At 54.5% G+C, this 16,617-nt stretch overlaps 1 protein-coding gene across 6 annotated transcripts in view; it reads right to left on the reverse strand.

Moving 5' to 3' along the window:
- OSBPL2 (oxysterol binding protein like 2) overlaps nt 1-16,617 on the reverse strand; it is a 42,223-nt gene that overhangs the window by 12,533 nt on the left and 13,073 nt on the right. For 2 of the 6 annotated variants that reach the window (XM_082359798.1, XM_082359800.1), the window contains exons 2-6: nt 12,282-12,453; nt 7,901-8,045; nt 5,669-5,744; nt 982-1,116; nt 265-362 (exon numbers count right to left, since the gene is read on the reverse strand). In XM_082359798.1, coding sequence (XP_082215924.1) covers nt 265-362; nt 982-1,116; nt 5,669-5,744; nt 7,901-8,045; nt 12,282-12,318 — 491 coding nt within the window. In that variant the 5' untranslated portion in view covers nt 12,319-12,453. The remainder of the gene's footprint in view (nt 1-264; nt 363-981; nt 1,117-5,668; nt 5,745-7,900; nt 8,046-12,281; nt 12,454-16,617) is intronic. The other 4 variants (XM_082359799.1, XM_082359801.1, XM_082359803.1 and 1 more) reach the window with 4 other exon arrangements.

Raw genomic sequence — 16,617 nt, forward strand, 5'->3', positions numbered from 1 at the left:
ATCCGACACCCCGTGCTGCCCGCTCCCGGGCACCCCCGCTCCATTCCTGAACCTAACGCGTTCTTCCGTTCTCAACTCGGTTTTTTCACCAGGCTTCTGTTATGTCATTAACACAACAGCTCTCGTACGTGCACCATCTTCCCGCCTGCAGTAAACCCCTCAATTCAATCAGCCTGGAGAAATCCATGCTGGACAAGCAATCACCCTTGTCCGTCGCCAGAAGAACCTCACGCACGAGACGGTCACGAGGGCCTGTCCCCTTACCTGGTTAACTCGTATGTTTCCCCCAAGAGTGGATTGAATGGCTTGCCGGTCCTCTCCCACTGGGAAGCCACAGCCGAAACCGCAAAGGCCGCTACAGACTGGAAACAACCACAGGCTGGTGAGGGGCGGCTGTCCATCAGGATGCGGGAGCCGGGGCGGTGAGGGCGTCCCACTCACTCGCTCCTGGGTGCCTTTTCAGTCTCCTACTTGTAACACGTTTGAAACCGCAGAACTTCCGGGGAAATACTGCTTATCACCCGCCACTTCCTCACAGCCACAGAAAGCAGGAACTCTGCCGCCTTCCACCCCCAGCCCGGGCCTGCCTCGCAGGCCCTGTCTGTCACACACACGTGCACACACACGCGCACACGCACACACACACACTCACGTGGGGTGATGGTGCTGAAAGGGCCCAAGAGGAGCCGAGGGCCGGCGCTGCCACCCGCTACAGCCCTGCAGCCCCGACCACCAGGCAGCCGAGACCACGCCCGCGCAGAACGTGCCCGGGACAAGTGCCTCGGCCTTTGGGCAGGACAGCACCCCAACATCCGTGCGAGCTGCGCTGGCCCTTCTCCCAGGTGTCCCACTGCTGAGGTGCCCGGGTCCCTGCCGCCACACGGCCAATCTGATGGCGTCACGTTCATTAAAAGCTACGGTCTGCACCCAGCCAGGCTGCACCCAGCCTGGCCCTCCCCCCGAGAGGAGCCCGCCGCCCACCTGCATCCTTTCCAGGGGCTGGGGCTGGCAGGAGGCTTTGTGGACGAGGTACACGTGCTCCATATACTCCGTGATCCGCTGCAGGAAACTCAGAGGCTCGTTGAAGGCGATGGGCATCGTGATCTTGGACAGCTCCTAGGGGGAGCCGGTGAGGACCCGTTACCGCCACCGCTACCGCTACTGCTACCGGCGGCTCTGCCCAGACACCAGCGCCCCCGCACCAGCCCCTGCTCCGAGCGTCACTCCCTTGGAGCCGCAGCCGCCTGCGCAGGTCGAGACTGGAGAGGCCCTGCGGGAGCCCAGCCTGGGAGACAGAGCCGCTGCCCACCTGCCCACGGGCACCACGCTCACGGCACATGAGCCTGCGGGCGCTCCCAGGCTGCCAGCTCCAGTGACGACCCCGCTCCTGTGTTGTGCCCCGTGCCACCTCCAGCTCCACGGTCCCAAAGCATCGTTCCAACCCGTCATCCCAGGGTGACTTGGAAACTCCTCGGCCTGGCAAGTGAGACCCCCTACCACGGCCCGCTCTCAGGTACCGTGCAGGCAGAGCAGGTGTGCAGCCCCGGTGCGAGGCGAGGCCAGGAAGGCGCTCAGGGACGCATGCTGCGGGGGGCACGGAGGGAGCCGGCATCTAGGGAGGGGGCTCCAGTGGAGGCCCTTCCCAGAAGCACGGCTGAGCAGCGCAGGACGGCTTTGTCAAGGGAGGAGCAGGGCTGGACAGGACGGGGAGGGAAGAGGAGATGGGGGAGGGGAGGGGGAGGGGAGGGGAGAGAAGATGGGGGGGAGGGGAGGGGAGGGAAAGAAATGCTGCCGGCCCAAAGCCAGCAAAGATGCTGGCCTCGCTCGCGTCAGGAGAAAGGAAATGAAAGCACATGGAGAGTCCACTGCACACCCAACTCAAGTGGCAAACCCCCAAACCTCTGACCCCCGCCTGTTGGCAAGGCTGGGGGGAACCAGGCCACCCACACCTGCCGGTGGGAATGCAAAATGCGGCAGCCTCCGGAGAGGAGGGGACCCAGCCACGCCCCCCGCTCAGCCTTTGGTCCGGCGGCCCCACGTGCAGGAGCCTAACCCACAGCTCCTCCAGCAAATACGCAGCAAAAGGCCAGAAACAACGCAAAAGTCCAACCACAGGGCCACAGTCAGTCAACTGTGGGGCAGCACGGCGCGGTGACCGAAAGAATAAGAAGCAGCTCTGCCCGCGCGGCTACACTGCGGAGCGGAAACAGGCGGAGAGGAGCCGACCGTCTATCTGAAGAACGGGAGGAGGCCACGCAGCCAGCGTTCTCACACGTGGCAAGAGGGACCAGAGCGTGTCCTGATGGTCACCTCCAGACTGCAGGGAGGGCACGGGGACCGGAGGCTAGACGCTTGGAACACACCTCGTCTGAGAGATGCGACTCTGGACTTACAATTTTAAACCAAAATTAAATTTAGAAAAGCCATCTCTAAACACCATAAACAAAACAAAACAAATGAACCCACACAACCTCCCTGGGGGCACAATGACCCAGAGGTGCTAAAGCACAGGGACTGAAGAGTCACCCTCGGGGCAAGAACGACAAATGCCACAGACGGGCTCTCCTGAGCCGCACGTGTGTGGGCGCAGCAGCGGGTCACAAGCTACATGCTGCGCTAAATCCCTCATCTCCTGTGTCGTGAAAAACTGGGACTGTTGAGGTGGCGGAAGAGAGACACAGACAGAAGACAGAAGAGGTTAGATAAATCCTGTGGCCTGGAATTTGAAGCATCGTTGAAACAAATCAAAACACAGCTCCTAACTCTCTCCCCTGAAAAGACCTAGAAACAAGACCAATCCACTAGCCTCCCCCGGGCCCAGCCCTGGTCCTGAGCTCTCTCTCTCCCTGGACAATAAAGGTACAGGAGGAGTGGGGGCATCTCTTGTAAAGGAGTGCGGGCCGGTGTGAAGAGGCTCTCACAGCCAGAGACGGACACGTGTGCCTGGACGCAGCACAGGGCCAACCCCGTGGGCTGCTTGGTCAGACCAGTTATGCTGCCAGGGAACCAAAGGCATCATGCGAACACCTGGATAGAGAATCACTCACTGATCCCGACTGTCTTATGCAAACCACATTCACAGTAGAGGAGGGGACTTCCTCATCACAGAAATATTCCAGGTAACGAAAGAAGGGCAATCGTTATCAGCTTGGCTCCGATTTGCGACTCCTGATGAGCTAATGGGTCTGGGCACCAAGCGCCAGCAGTTCTTAAATTCAGACGAAGAGCAACAGAAAGGTCTTGCGATGGAAGGACCCAAACGAGTCCCACACACAGACTGCAAAACACACACAGGAGAGCCACGCTCAGACGACTGGAAATTTGAACACAGAGTGGGTATTTGATGATGTTAAAGAATTATGTTACTTTCAAAAGTAGGATAATAGTATTGTGGTTGTGTTTAAAAAGAATCCTTATCCTTTAGTGATACATAAGACATGTTCACAAATGAAAAGGTGTTTGGAATTTGCTTCAAAATACCAGGGGAGGAGGGGAGCGGTGGAGGGGCGGAGGACGCATGATTAGCCCTGACTGGCAGTGGTGAGGGCTGGTGATGGGCAGGGGTCTTCATGAGATTCTGGCTACCTCTGTCGGGAACTGTCGTGTTCACCAGTCCGTGGCTGGTTCAATGAGCTGATGGGCAGTGAAGAGAGGTGTGTCACCTCCCTGGAGGTGCATCCGGAGAGGTGAGTATCTCACGGGGGACAGCGGACGGATGCTGTGAAGTGGGGCGGTGCGACCCAACCACCCCCAGTGTTACATCCAGCCTTACTCGGAATCCAGCCTACGGCCAGCTCCTTGGGGAACACAGTGCAATGATGTCACTCTGTGAAAAGAGGCTTTTGGTTTTAGACCTCTGAAGAGTCAAGACCGAGTGGCTTGTTGAGTTCGTCACACCCCCAGACAGACACTTTTCTGAAGACCTGAATTGTGCACACAGTCGAAAACGCAGGAGAGGACAGTGCTAAAAGAAAACAATCCTGAACATGTCACTTTAAAAGATCACAGATGTGTAGATACACGCGTGTGAGCAAGCAGGGGTCAGTGTGCACTCTTAGGTTTTCCAGCCCTGTCTGCTGAGAGGCCTGGAGCAGTGACACCCTGGCAGCACCCAGGTCTTGGTTTCTACACACCATCCTCTAATAAAAGGTCATCGGTGGGGGCTTCCCTGGTGGCGCAGTGGTTAAGAATCCACCTGCCGGGCTTCCCTGGTGGCGCAGTGGTTGAGAATTTGCCTGCCGGTGCAGGGGACACGGGTTCGGGCCCTGGTCTGGGGGGATCCCACGTGCCGCGGAGCGGCTGGGCCCGTGAGCCACAATTGCTGAGCCTGCGCGTCTGGAGCCTGTGCTCCGCAGCGGGAGAGGCCGCGATGGTGAGAGGCCCGCGCACCGTGATGAGGAGTGGCCCCCGCTTGCCGCAACTGGAGAAAGCCCTCGCACAGAAACGAAGACCCAACACAGCCATAGATAAATAAATATATAAAAATTAAAAAAAAAAAAAAAAAAAAAAGAATCCACCTACCGATGCAGGGGACACGGGTTAGAGCCCTGGTCCGGGAAGACCCCACATGCCACAGGGTAACTAAGCCCTGCGCTCTAGAGCCAGCATGCCACAGCTACTGAGCCCCTGCGCCACAACTACTGAAGCCCTTGCACCTAGAGCCCATGCTCCGCAACAAGAGAAGCCACCGCTCGTCGCAAAGGGAGAAAGCCTGCGTGCAGCAACAAAGACCCAACGCAGCCAAAAATAAAATAAGTAAAAATAAATAAATTAAAACAAAAAAAACGGTCATCGGTGGAAAAACTGGGGAAAGCCCAGTCAGGTACGTGCTGCTGTTAACAGTAACGCCCCAGTGTGAGTGCCGTGGTTCTCATGTGAGATGCTGTCATTACAGAAGGCTGGGTGAAGGGTAAAAGACTCGCTATCCTGTGACTCTTCCGTAACTTTCTGTCAGTCTCAAGTTATTTCAAAAAAAAAAGATGAAGTCCCCTCTGGGAAAAAAGAACTGAAATGGATACGGGCAAAACATAAACGCATTAGAAGACTGGGCTGAAGGCCACCCGAGAAGCAGTGAAGCCATTTTCTGTAGCTCACGTAGCCCGCGTACGAGGCACCAGACGTGGCCGCGGCTGGGCGCGCTGCAGCCTGCTCGAGGCAGCGCTCTCCCCTCCTGAGGAGGACCAGCTCCGACTCTCACAGTCAGGAGAGGCCATAAAAGGAAAGGCCTACGGCTTCCGGACGCTAAGCATCCGACTATTTTTCCTGTTACTCTGCCTGCAGCCCAGGGTGGGTGGGCTGGGGGACATAGAGCCTCGGTCCCTTGGTGTGTGGGCCAGGAACCCCACCAAAGCCCCCCAGTTCATGAGGATTATCCAAAGCCAGCTGGCTACAGCACATCACGAAACACCAAGGTAAGTGTAAACCCATCTGAAGCTCCTTATGTCAAGAGATTAACCTACAGAATGGGTGTCCTACTGTCTATTAATACTTTAGCTTTTGTTCACCTCTTCTCCTCCTGTATTTGTTCCTTTCCTGTTTTATTATGTTTACATCATGCTGTTTATAACTATGCAGAGTGCATCTTCTTAAACTACCAGTAGTGCAATAAATTCACAGGAATTAAAAATGTGTAAGATTCACACTTCAAAACGAGTCCATCTGAACTTACCAAGCCAATGCACTTTTTCAATATACTCCACACGCTGAAATCACTTCTGGTAAACATTGGGGCAGGCAACGATGTCCTGTAAAGGGGTAACCAGAGTGACATGTATTTATTCAACCAATGTGAGAGTCACTTATGACTGATGGTTTTGCTCAATGACCGTGTCTTCCTTTAATCTTTCCAAGCATTAGCATTTCTCTATGCTGGCACGCCTGCAGAGAAAAAAAGGACCAGACTGCTGCTGAAGTCCCAAAGAAAGCTTTCTGCATCGATCTTTGGAGGGCCTCCTAGGAAGCAATCATGGCCACACAGGCGACTTTCCTCCACGGAGCTGGGGAGACAGGTCACTGTGTCCCCCTGGGCAGCTGTGTGCCAGCGGCCTGGGGCAGCAGCAGGGCCACAGACGGAGGTGGAGCCAAGAGGACCCCAAGAGGGAACTGCATTACGAAAAGCTCTTCAGGGGCTTCCCTGGCGGCCCAGTGGTTAGGACTCCGCGCTCCCAGTGCAGGGGGCACGGGTTCGATCCCTCGTCGGGGAACTAAGATCCCACGTGCCGTGCAGCATGGCCAAAAAAAAAAGAAAGAGAAAACCTTTTCAGAAACCAGCTCTTAAACCCCTCTGAAGCCTGTGCTTGTCTTTCCTGAGGTACCTTCCTCCTCAGGCGTCTTCCCGCCGATGCCAGGGAAGCCCCGGGCACAGGAGACCCTGCTCACAGTCAACTTGGTCAGGGACCACGGGCCCGGGTCGGGGGCAGGTGGGAGAGGAGGGCAAGGCAGCGGGAGACGAGATGGGAAAGAAAACTAACATTCATGAGGCACCACGTGCCAGGCTGCCGGCAACCAGCGCGAGGCTCCACTCTGCCAGCTCTCGTCTGGGGTCCCGAGCGGCCACGGCAGGACAGGCCCCGCTGTGAGGGAGCCACGAGGAAGGAGCGTGGCTCTGTGGAGGGTGGGAAAGGGGTCCAAGGATGACCCTGGGGAGGCAGGAGCTGAAGAGATGGAGGTGGAGGAGAGGGCCGGGGCCAGGGGCGTGGAGCAGACGGAGCCCCGACGTGGGACAGGCCAGGTTCACCGAGGACCCCGAGCAGCGGGGACCACAGACACGGGAGGGGCCGCCCCTGGAGAGAGGCGAGGGCGCAGGTCCTCATCCTAAGAGGAGAACCACACTGTTCACAGCCCAAACCGCCACTGCAGAGAGGAAAAGGGGCCGCTGTCCCCGGCACTCGGGGCCACGTGCGCCTTGCCCGGGAGTTTACGAGGGGGCAGGCGCACGCTCAGACCTGTCCTCTGAGACGGCTGGAAGGAAGGAGGAGGGGCGGAGCAGTGAAGAGGTGCCTCCTTGGGGGATTCAGGAGCAGCAGTGGTGGGAGGGGGCCGTGACAGGAGCGGGCAGGGTGAAAGCATCCAAGACGCGTCGCGTCCGTCCGGAGGCTAGCGTGTCAGGCCGGGGGCTGGAGACGGGAGGGAGGGGCGGGCACTAGGGCGGCCTGAGCCAGATTCCCGCCTACAGGGTGCGGGGCGCTGACGGCAGAGGTCCAGGCCACACGAGCAGGCAGGAGGTGCTCTGACAGCTCCGGGGCCCCAGGTGGGCACTGGGTGCCAGCTCAGGGCAGAGATCTGGGGTGAAGCCGGGCTCCCTGGAGCCGAAGCGCAAACGGCGCGGGGAGGACAGAGGCTGCCACCTCCACCCACCTGACTCACGGCCGTCCCGCCTACGCCCCCCCTTCTGCTGGTGAAGGCTTAGCTCACTGCCATCAGAATCTGCTTGCATGAGAATGCAGCGCTGGTGGGGAGAGAACGGACTGCGGTCCTGCTGCACTGAACAACCCTCCGAAACTCACTCACGGGGTGAGAGGTTGACGCGTCAAACGCAGGCGGCTCTGCGTGAAGCTAGCAGTTGGGTCTGACACCAGTGACCTCTGGCTCTGTGCCAGGCCCCCTGCCAACGCTAGGGCGCCCACGGAGCTCAGTCCCCCAGCAACCCCAGGGCAGGGACGGCCGCCCGTCCGCTTACGGACGGGGGTCACACTGAGGAAGCGCCATCACTGATCTCCAGGGGCCACGCAGAGGGCCAGTGGGTCTCGGGGTCTTTGGCTGAACAGGGCCCTGGGTCTACCCAGGGGGCAGGGCCCAGGTGACACGGGACGGATGTTCCTCCAGCTCAGGGCCCGCTGCAGACGTGGGGCGAGGACAGGCGCGCTGGGAGACTCCAAAACGTCCGTGTGGGATGACATACCTGTGCTTTTGAATTCCATTCTCTTGAGGAGGCCTCTCCCCAACTTTTCCAATCCCATTACTTTTGCTGGTGTCCACATGAATCACGCCAGTGACTCTCTGATTTGCCTCTGAAAATTCCCCAGAAGAGTTATCAGAATCAAAGCCTGTGCGAGACAAGCAGAGTGGTAACTTCTGCAGGACTTGGAATATGGAAAAGCCTACCTCTAAGAATTCTCACACTGCAAGCAGGCACCTGAAGCTCGAAAGTGCTTCTGACTGACACGTTCAGAGTAATGAACTCTGCTTCCCAAGAACCAAAGGTCGAGGCGGAGAACGAGAACCGCTCCCAGGGGTCCCCGCATGAGGCCACCACCCTGCCACCAACGCCACACTCTCCAGGTCCTTACGTGGGGGGGCGGCTCCCGGGTACCAGGACAGGTTTTCCCTGTTGTCGTCAGTGACCGTACCCTCTGGGGCGGCCACCTCTATGGTGTTCACACCTAACTCAGGCTGCAACCCCTTCCTCCTCTGCACAAGTTGCGGTCAAGCTCCACATCACGTCCTGAAACACAACCTGCCGCGGCGTTTCTAAGACCGAGCACCGCGCAAACACACCGCCAGAACCTACCAAACCGACCAACGGCAACCGAAACAGCAGACGACGGGTGCGAACGCGGAGGGCACGCCACGTACGTGGAAACCTCGGGGAGAGTGAACCATTAGGACTTGTGTGAAATACAGCCGTGCGGTCTCCTGGCCCATCCCATCCCCCGAGTAAGAGTAACACCACCCTGGGCTGTGCTCCGTGCCCCTTCTGCATCGGGAACGCTTTCTCCCAAAGCGACCGGTGGCTATAGGGAAAAGGAACATGTGTTTCCTCTCAACTCAGCCAGTGCAAGCCACTGAAATACCCAAGTTCTGCCCCAGAGCAAGCCCGGACGGGAGCAGTGGCTGCCAGGGCACGTCCTTCCAGCTGCGGCGGGGCGCTCCTGACCACTGACTATCGACGACCTTGACTACTTCAGCGAGGGCGCAGCCCACGGGGAGCTCAGGGCTCCCACAACAGCCCCTCATTTCCGAGAGGAAGGCGAGGCCCAGGGTGACAGGCCAGGCGGTGACTGTGGCCAGACACAAAACATAAACAAACCTGCTAATAAGCCTCCTTGAGGAAACGCAAAAATAACCTTCCTTCGTATTCTTGTATATTGACAGATGCACAAAATATAGTAGTATTGAGATTTATTACACAATGAACTTGAAAGGATATATTAAAAATGAACCTCTTGGACTTCCCTGGTGGCGCAGTGGTTAAGAATCCGCCTGCCAATGCAGGGGACACGGGTTCAAGCCCTGGTCCGGGAAGATCCCACATGCCGCAGAGCAGCTAAGCCTGTGCGCCACAACTACTGAGCCTGCGCTCTGGAGCCTGTGAGCTACAACTACTGAAGCCCACGTACCTAGAGCCCGTGCTCCACAACAAGAGACGCCACCGCAACGAGAAGCCCACGCACCAAAACGAAGAGTAGCCCCCGCTCGCCACAACTAGAGAAAGCCCACGTGCAGCAAAGAAGGCCCCACACAGCCAAGAATAATAATAAATTAATTAATTTTTTAAAAAATGAACCTCTTAAATAATCAATGCTTTCTGAAATAGCCTGTCACCTCTAGTTTTTGTTAACTATCCCCAAAGCAACATCTACTAATCCCCAGTCTAAACTTAGCCTGAAGCAGTCCCTGCTTAAGGATGCCCAGTCCTATGGACCTGGTGTTACCCTGCACAGGTGTCCCTATCTCCAAGGACCTCCCTCAGGGCTGAGATTCTGGGTCAGTGTCAAGTAGAAAGTTCGCTTAAATCACAACCCTGGTGTGTGCCCAAGAAAACAAGGCAGTTCCTCCCTGACAAGCGCATTGAAGTCTTGTCTCTGATGAAGCCAACACTACGTAACAGTTTAAACATTTTAATATACAACACATGTTTACTATAGAAAAAGAAAATACAGACAAGCAAAGGAGAAAGTTGAAATCATCTGTAATCTGATCACTCAGAGATACCCACCTTTGACAGGTTAGTCTGACTTTTTACAACCCTTAATCTGTACATATTTTTCATGTACTTTAAAACCTTTCAATTTAAAGGTACTGATTCTTGGGCTTCCCTGGTGGCGCAGTGGTTAAGAATCCGCCCGCTAATGCAGGAGACACGGGTTTGAGCCCTGGTCCAGGAAGATCCCACATGCCACGGAGAAGCTAAGCCCGTGCACCACAACTACTGAGCCCACAAGCCACAACTGCTGAAAATAAATACATAAAGGTACTGATTCTTGTAGGAAGTAATTGCCTATCTTTTTAAAATTTATTTATTTGTTTATTTATTTATTTTTGGCTGTGTTGGGTCTTCGTTGCTGCGCACGGGCTTTCTCTACCTGTGGCGAGCGGGGGCTCCTCTTCGTTGCGGTGCGCGGGCTTCTCACTGCAGTGGCTTCTGTTATTGTGGAGCACGGGCTCTAGGCGCGCAGGCTTCAGTAGTTGCGGCTTGTGGGCTCAGTAGTTGTGGCTCACGGGCTTAGCTGCTCTGCGGCATGTGGGATCTTCCCGGACCAAGGGCTCGAACCCGTGTCCACTGCATTGGCGGGCGGATTCTTAACCACTGCGCCACCAGGGAAGCCCCAGTAATTGCCTATTGAAGGCATTCATTTAATAACTGCTGGGTTTAAATACTTTTTAAATTAGAGTCACAAAGTAAGACTGATTCTATAAACAGGGAAGTAGTCACTGTCTGGGTATTTCATTGCATTGGGAGGCTTCACATTTTTCGTCTTTCTGTTATTTGCTTGGGAACCAAAGGGCTGAGGTGAGGAATTATTTTCACCTAGACATCTGCCTCTTCCGCCTGCATCTCAGGGACACGCGGAGAGGTCCCGCCGTGCGGAGAGGCAGGGATGGGGTCACCTACACACCGCACTCCATGCAGTTCAAGCCCTCTCTGGGGAAAGACCTTCCGGAGTATCGGTTACACTGGTCCCAGGTGACAGGGAGCTTCCCAGGGGGCTCCCGGGTGAGAAGCCCACGCCGAGGCTGGGCCCACTTGGTCTCAGACGTGGTCAGCCTGTGAGGGCCAGGCGGCCCGAGGGCGTGACTCCCTGACAAACACCCCGCTTGGTGGGAATGCAACTGCGAAAGACTACTGATGCGCGTGCGGGTTAAGCAGACAAGCACGCTTCCCAGGAACACACGTCTACAAGGGCCACAACAGCTATGAGGTCACGCAAGATAAGATGACTCAGCAGGTCAGCCTTTGAAAACAGCGATGAGCTCAGGGCCCGCTCCTCCTGGGCTTCGGACAAGAATAAGTCAATAATCTCAGGCCGCCCATCCCTCAACCTGCTCCAACCCTTCACTCAGCAGAAGCACGGCCGGTGAAGAGCCGGGAACGCAGGACAGGGCTCCTCGAGACAGGAGGCAGCGGGGACGGCAACGGCGTCCAGGGCAACAGTGACGGCGCCCAGGAACGAGCCTTTTGTCGTGCTGGGCACCACGCCCTTCTGGCACTGATTACGGAAGTGCCCCTCTGACTGCCCTAGGGAGGGTTAGCACTGACAAACCCGGCGGCAGTAATACTTCAGAGCTGCTGTTTCTATGTTCCCACACCTGAGAGGGGGGCATGGGCTGGAAGAGTCTCCTGAAGTCCGTCTCCACCAGGAAGACCCCTCGATAGAGAAAGCAAAGTGACGCTCCCCCTGCTGACGAGGGGGGTGCAGGGAAGACGACGGGGGGCGCCTTGAACGTGAGGTCTGGGGCCCCCTGTGGTCACCTGTCCCTCGGGTGGTAACAGGAGGAGGAGGGGTTGTTCCAAGCAAATGTGAACCAACCCAGCCGGCCTCTCCTCCCCCTGCCACCCCGCCATGCACTCTGCCCACCGAGCTGTGTACCAGCACTCACAGGGGTGTGTGAAAAGCGAAACAGAACTGAACGCTGACACGGTAAGAGCTGCTGTGAAAGCAGGTAAATGTACTATTTTTTGGTAGACTTTAAGCAGTGCAAAACACGATACAGTTATAAGACAGAACAATACGTTTTTCATCATTAAGTATAAATAATATAAGAATGCTGACCATCTCACTTAGGATCCAAATAAAATATTTACACCCCAGAGCAACTCTTAAAGACTAAAACACAGTTGCCCTTTCTTGTTATCTTTAGTGGTCCAAAGCTGATGTTTTCCCCCAAATCTAGGATAGGACACATGCTTTTACTGAAGGCTGGTGCCTGGGGACATGTCAGCTCTCTCTCTACACGGTTTTCCTGGGCCGTCCTCACGTCCCGGGGCTACGTCTGAGGCCTGGGTCCGAGGGCTTCGTGCTCACGACACAATCTCTGAACTTGCCTCTCCCTCCGCTCACCTGTGACGGCGTCGAAGAACTCCTCCTCTCCGTTCATCCTTCAGGGCCAGGCTCCTCCGCTGCCTGATCTGTAGGGTCTGCTACTGAATCATTGTACTGGATCTACATCGACAGTGTAAGAAACTTCACACTATGAACTTTTTAAGGTAAAAATCCAATAGGCACTGGAGATCTAAAGGGAAAAAAAACCACCACATTTTGGTATACTTAGCTTTCAGAAGTTGTATGGTTTAGAAACATTTAAAAATACCCACTCACCATTCTTGAGGTCAATCTCAATTACATCTGAGCAAAGAAGTAAAAGGAATGATCTCATACAAGAGGAAACAGTCATAATATCCGCATCCATCAACGAGTAGCACGTCCACAAGTAACCACTATCTGAAGTTACTTTAAAAGCCACTACACTATATAAGGAAGCAGTGAAACGACTAAACTGGGGGTCGCGTGGACACTTCGAGAGGCAGGTTAGCTAAGGTGAGGCATCCACACGCTGGGGCCCCACCACACCTCCGCTGACGGCCACTGCAAATCTTTACCAGAAGCTGGAACAAACGGTTATAAATAAACGCAAAGTTATGTGAAAACATTTATTTCACATCAACCTGAAACCAATTTTCAATTCTGGAAAATTAAGACTGCTGTGTAAGTTAGTTGTTATCAGTATAAACTGTAATCAACTTAAATTTTCTCAAAATTATTTTAGCTCAATATTTTAGTAGAACTCATGTATATTAACTTCTCCCATCATGAAGCACAGTATTTCATAAATGGCAAGAGACTGAAGCAAAAGGTCAACCTTGTCCCAAAAGGTTTGACTTCTTATGAAAATAAGCAAAGACCCATATTTAATTGTGTGAGCCAGGTAGCGACGGGACCAAGAGCTCTCCTCCAGTTCTGAGAGCAGTGAAGGAACAGTGGTCCCAAGGGGGGATGCATCCTCTGTCCTTGGAGTGGCCACCCGGAGCTTGGTGACACCTCCAAAGCGCTCATCTCTGGGCTCCATCCTGAGCACGTGTGAGCGTCTACATCATGCAACAAACTGGCATTAGGTCGTTCCGCTCTTCCTTCCCCAAAAGGCTCTTCCAGAGTTTCCTTTTCCTTTCCCAACCTCCCAACCAGCCAGCAGAACCGGACACCTATGCAGCTCCTGGAAACACCCATTCAAAGCCTCACTTAGTAGTTGATGGTTGGGTTTTCTTTGGCAAATTAGAGAAGCTGTTAATGCTTCTGATTCCTCTCTGATATGACAGGTCCCATATACAACATCCTGCAATATATTTGACCTCTAGAAGCCACTAAAAGGAACCAGTGTTCCCTGGAGGAGAAATGGCTCAGTCCAGGACTCGGGTCCCTCTAGAGGCAGCAGGAAGCTGGCAGGACTACTGGGGTCAGGTCAAAAGGCTCAGTCAAACCTACAGAGGTTCCCACTGCGACAACGGGACAATGTGAGCCCCGTGAACAGCCAGACGGATGGAACACATTCCATACACTTAAGTCCCCGAGTTCACAGAGATGCTGAAAAAGAAATTAACTGGTCACCACTGGATGGATGACGCCAACACAGTCTTTTGAAAACCAGGACACGACAGGGAAGCGTCAAGCCTTTCAGCTGCCTTCCTGCACAGACTCCCTGTCCCACTTTAGTTACTGATTTATTTGGCTGCATCGGGTCTTAGTTGCGCATGTGGGATCTTTCATTGTGGCGAGTGGGCTCTCTAGTTGTGGCGCGGGCTCTAGAGCGCTCCGGCTCAGTAGTTGTGGCACGCTGGCTTAGTTGCCCCTCGGCATGTGGGATCTTAGTTCCCCGATCAGGGATCGAACCCACGTCCCCTGCATTGGAAGGAGGATTCTTAGCCACCGGGCCAGGGAAGTCCCTCTCTGCCCCACTTTTTAGAGGCGTTCCTGCCGATCCAGGAAGGACTCCGGGTGTGTGGCGTCACCGTGCACAACCCTGACGAATTCCCACGTCTGGTCACTGACCACCCACAGCTGTGCTGTCACAGACCCAGATGGGCTGTGTGACTCCTCTGAAGGGGTCCTGTCAAGAAAAGCAAGCCAAACCCCGGCCCTCCTCCAACTGTAACTATCAACTGAAGGAGCGCAGAGCACAGAGGAACATGCTAACCTCCACCGTGGGGACACAGCGGGCAAAAGCCAGACTCTGGGAAAGTCTACAGGGCAAAGCCCAGCTTCTTCAACCAATAAGTCACAAAGGAAAAAGAGAATGACAGGTGAAGGGATACTCTGCTATCTCGACTGAGGTGACAGTTTCATGGCTGTAGACATAGGTCAAAACTCACTGTACACTTTAAATATGTGCAACTTAACTGTATGTCAATTATACCACAAAAATGATACTTTAAAAAAAGGCACAGGTGTCATAATTGCATTTTTTAAAAAGAGCATCGGGACTTCCCTGGCGGTCCAGTGGTTAAGACTCCGTGCTTCCAATGCAGAGGATGCAGGTTTGATCCCTGGTCAGGGAACTAAGATCCCATATGCTGTGTGGCACGGCCAAAAAACAAAAAAAAATTTTTAAATCTATTTTAAAAAGAGCCCTTATCGGGGGCTTCCCTGGTGGCGCAGTGGTTGAGAATCTGCCTGCCAATGCAAGGGACACGGGTTCGAGCCCTGGTCTGGGAGGATCCCACATGCCGCGGAGCAACTAGGCCCGTGAGCCACAACTACTGAGCCTGCGTGTCTGGGCTCCGCAACAAGAGAGGCCGCGATAGTGAGAGGCCCGCGCACCGCGATGAAGAGTGGCCTCCGCTCGCCACAACTAGAGAAAGCCCTCGCACAGAAACGAAGACCCAACACAGCTATAAATAAATAAATAAATAAAATAAATAAACCCAAAGTTTAAAAAAAAAAAAAAAGTAAGCTGAAATATTTTAAAAAATTAAAAAAATAAATAAAAAAAAAAGAGGCCTTATCTTTTAGAGCTACACACTGAAATATGTACAGATGAAATGATAGCATGTCTGGGATTTTCTTCAAAATGACTTGGGAGGAGTGGGCAGGGTGATTAATGGGACAAGATGGGCCAGGAACTGGTAAACTGCTGAGGCTAGAAATGGGCTCACAGGGGACCACTGCGCTATTCTGTCTGCTTCTCTGTACATTTAAAATCTCCCGGGACTTCCCTGGCGGCACAGTGGATAGGGAGCCGCCTGCCAATGCAGGCAACACAGGTTTTGATCCCTGGTCCAGGAAGATCCCACATGCCGCGGAGCAACTAAGCCTGTGCGCCACAACTACTGAGCCTCTAGAGCCCGCGAGACACAACTACTGAAGCCCTCGTGCCTAGAGCCCGTGCTCCGCATCAAGAGAAGCCACTGCGATGAGAAGCCCGTGCACTGCAACGAAGAGTAGCCCCCGCTCGCCGCAACTAGAGAAAGCCCGCGTGCAGCAACGAAGACCCAACGCGGTCAAAAATAAATAAAATTAAATCTTTAAAAAAATTTTTTAAAGAATAATAAAAGACTACATCCTTTGTTATTAAAAAATAAAATAAAATAAAATCTCCCATAATAAAAGGCATGTTGAAAGCTGTGGTATTTTCCTTTTTTATATGCTTCCTCGCTTGTAACAAAAGTCCTAATGTTAAAAGTAAATCAATCCAAACTTATGGAAAGTCTTTAAAATGAGGGTGTAAGATGTCCGGTTGGACAAACGCTGAAGTCACAGGCTGGGCCGACAGCTGGGACCGTGACACGGCTGCAGTCCCTGCAACCCTGCTACAGGACCACGCGGTCCGACCGTCACCAAGCACCGGAGCCCCGTCTGGGGAGGCTCCACAAGGTCAAGGCCAAAAGCCTCACAGCAGCCATCGGACTTGCTCGCGTGTGCATGGTGGAGAGTTACTCCCACCCAGTGTGCAGGCGATTCACACACATGGTATCTTCTTCGTTTTGCCCAGTGGAAACTAGGCACTGCTACGGAGAATCAAGCCACACGAGAGGGCGGTGAGGAGGCCAGGCCTGGAGGGGAGGGCCTCTCCCGGGTGGGGGGCACCCTGGGGGCAGAGAGGGCAGGGCATCCTCACTCCCCCTCAGTCTGCCCCCCACCTGACCCCCCCTCAGAAGCCTTGCTGCTGCAGGACCCGCCGGTCCGCACCCCGCTGAGTGGCCTCTGACCCTGTGGGCCCCGCCCCCATCCGGCCACACCCCTGTGGAGGGGACCGCAGGGTGGGTGGGAGCCGAAGCCTCTTTTCCAGTGCGTCTGTTGTGCCCTCAGAGAACGATCCATGAAGACAGTGCTTCAGGAAAGGGCTTTCTTTTTTCAAATCAGCTCTTCCTGGTCAGCTGCTTCCTTTTCTAACTCTAGAGAAAAA

Source organism: Balaenoptera borealis (genome assembly GCF_965194805.1).
Source record: "Balaenoptera borealis genome assembly, chromosome: 16".
NCBI classification, from domain to species: domain Eukaryota; kingdom Metazoa; phylum Chordata; class Mammalia; order Artiodactyla; family Balaenopteridae; genus Balaenoptera; species Balaenoptera borealis.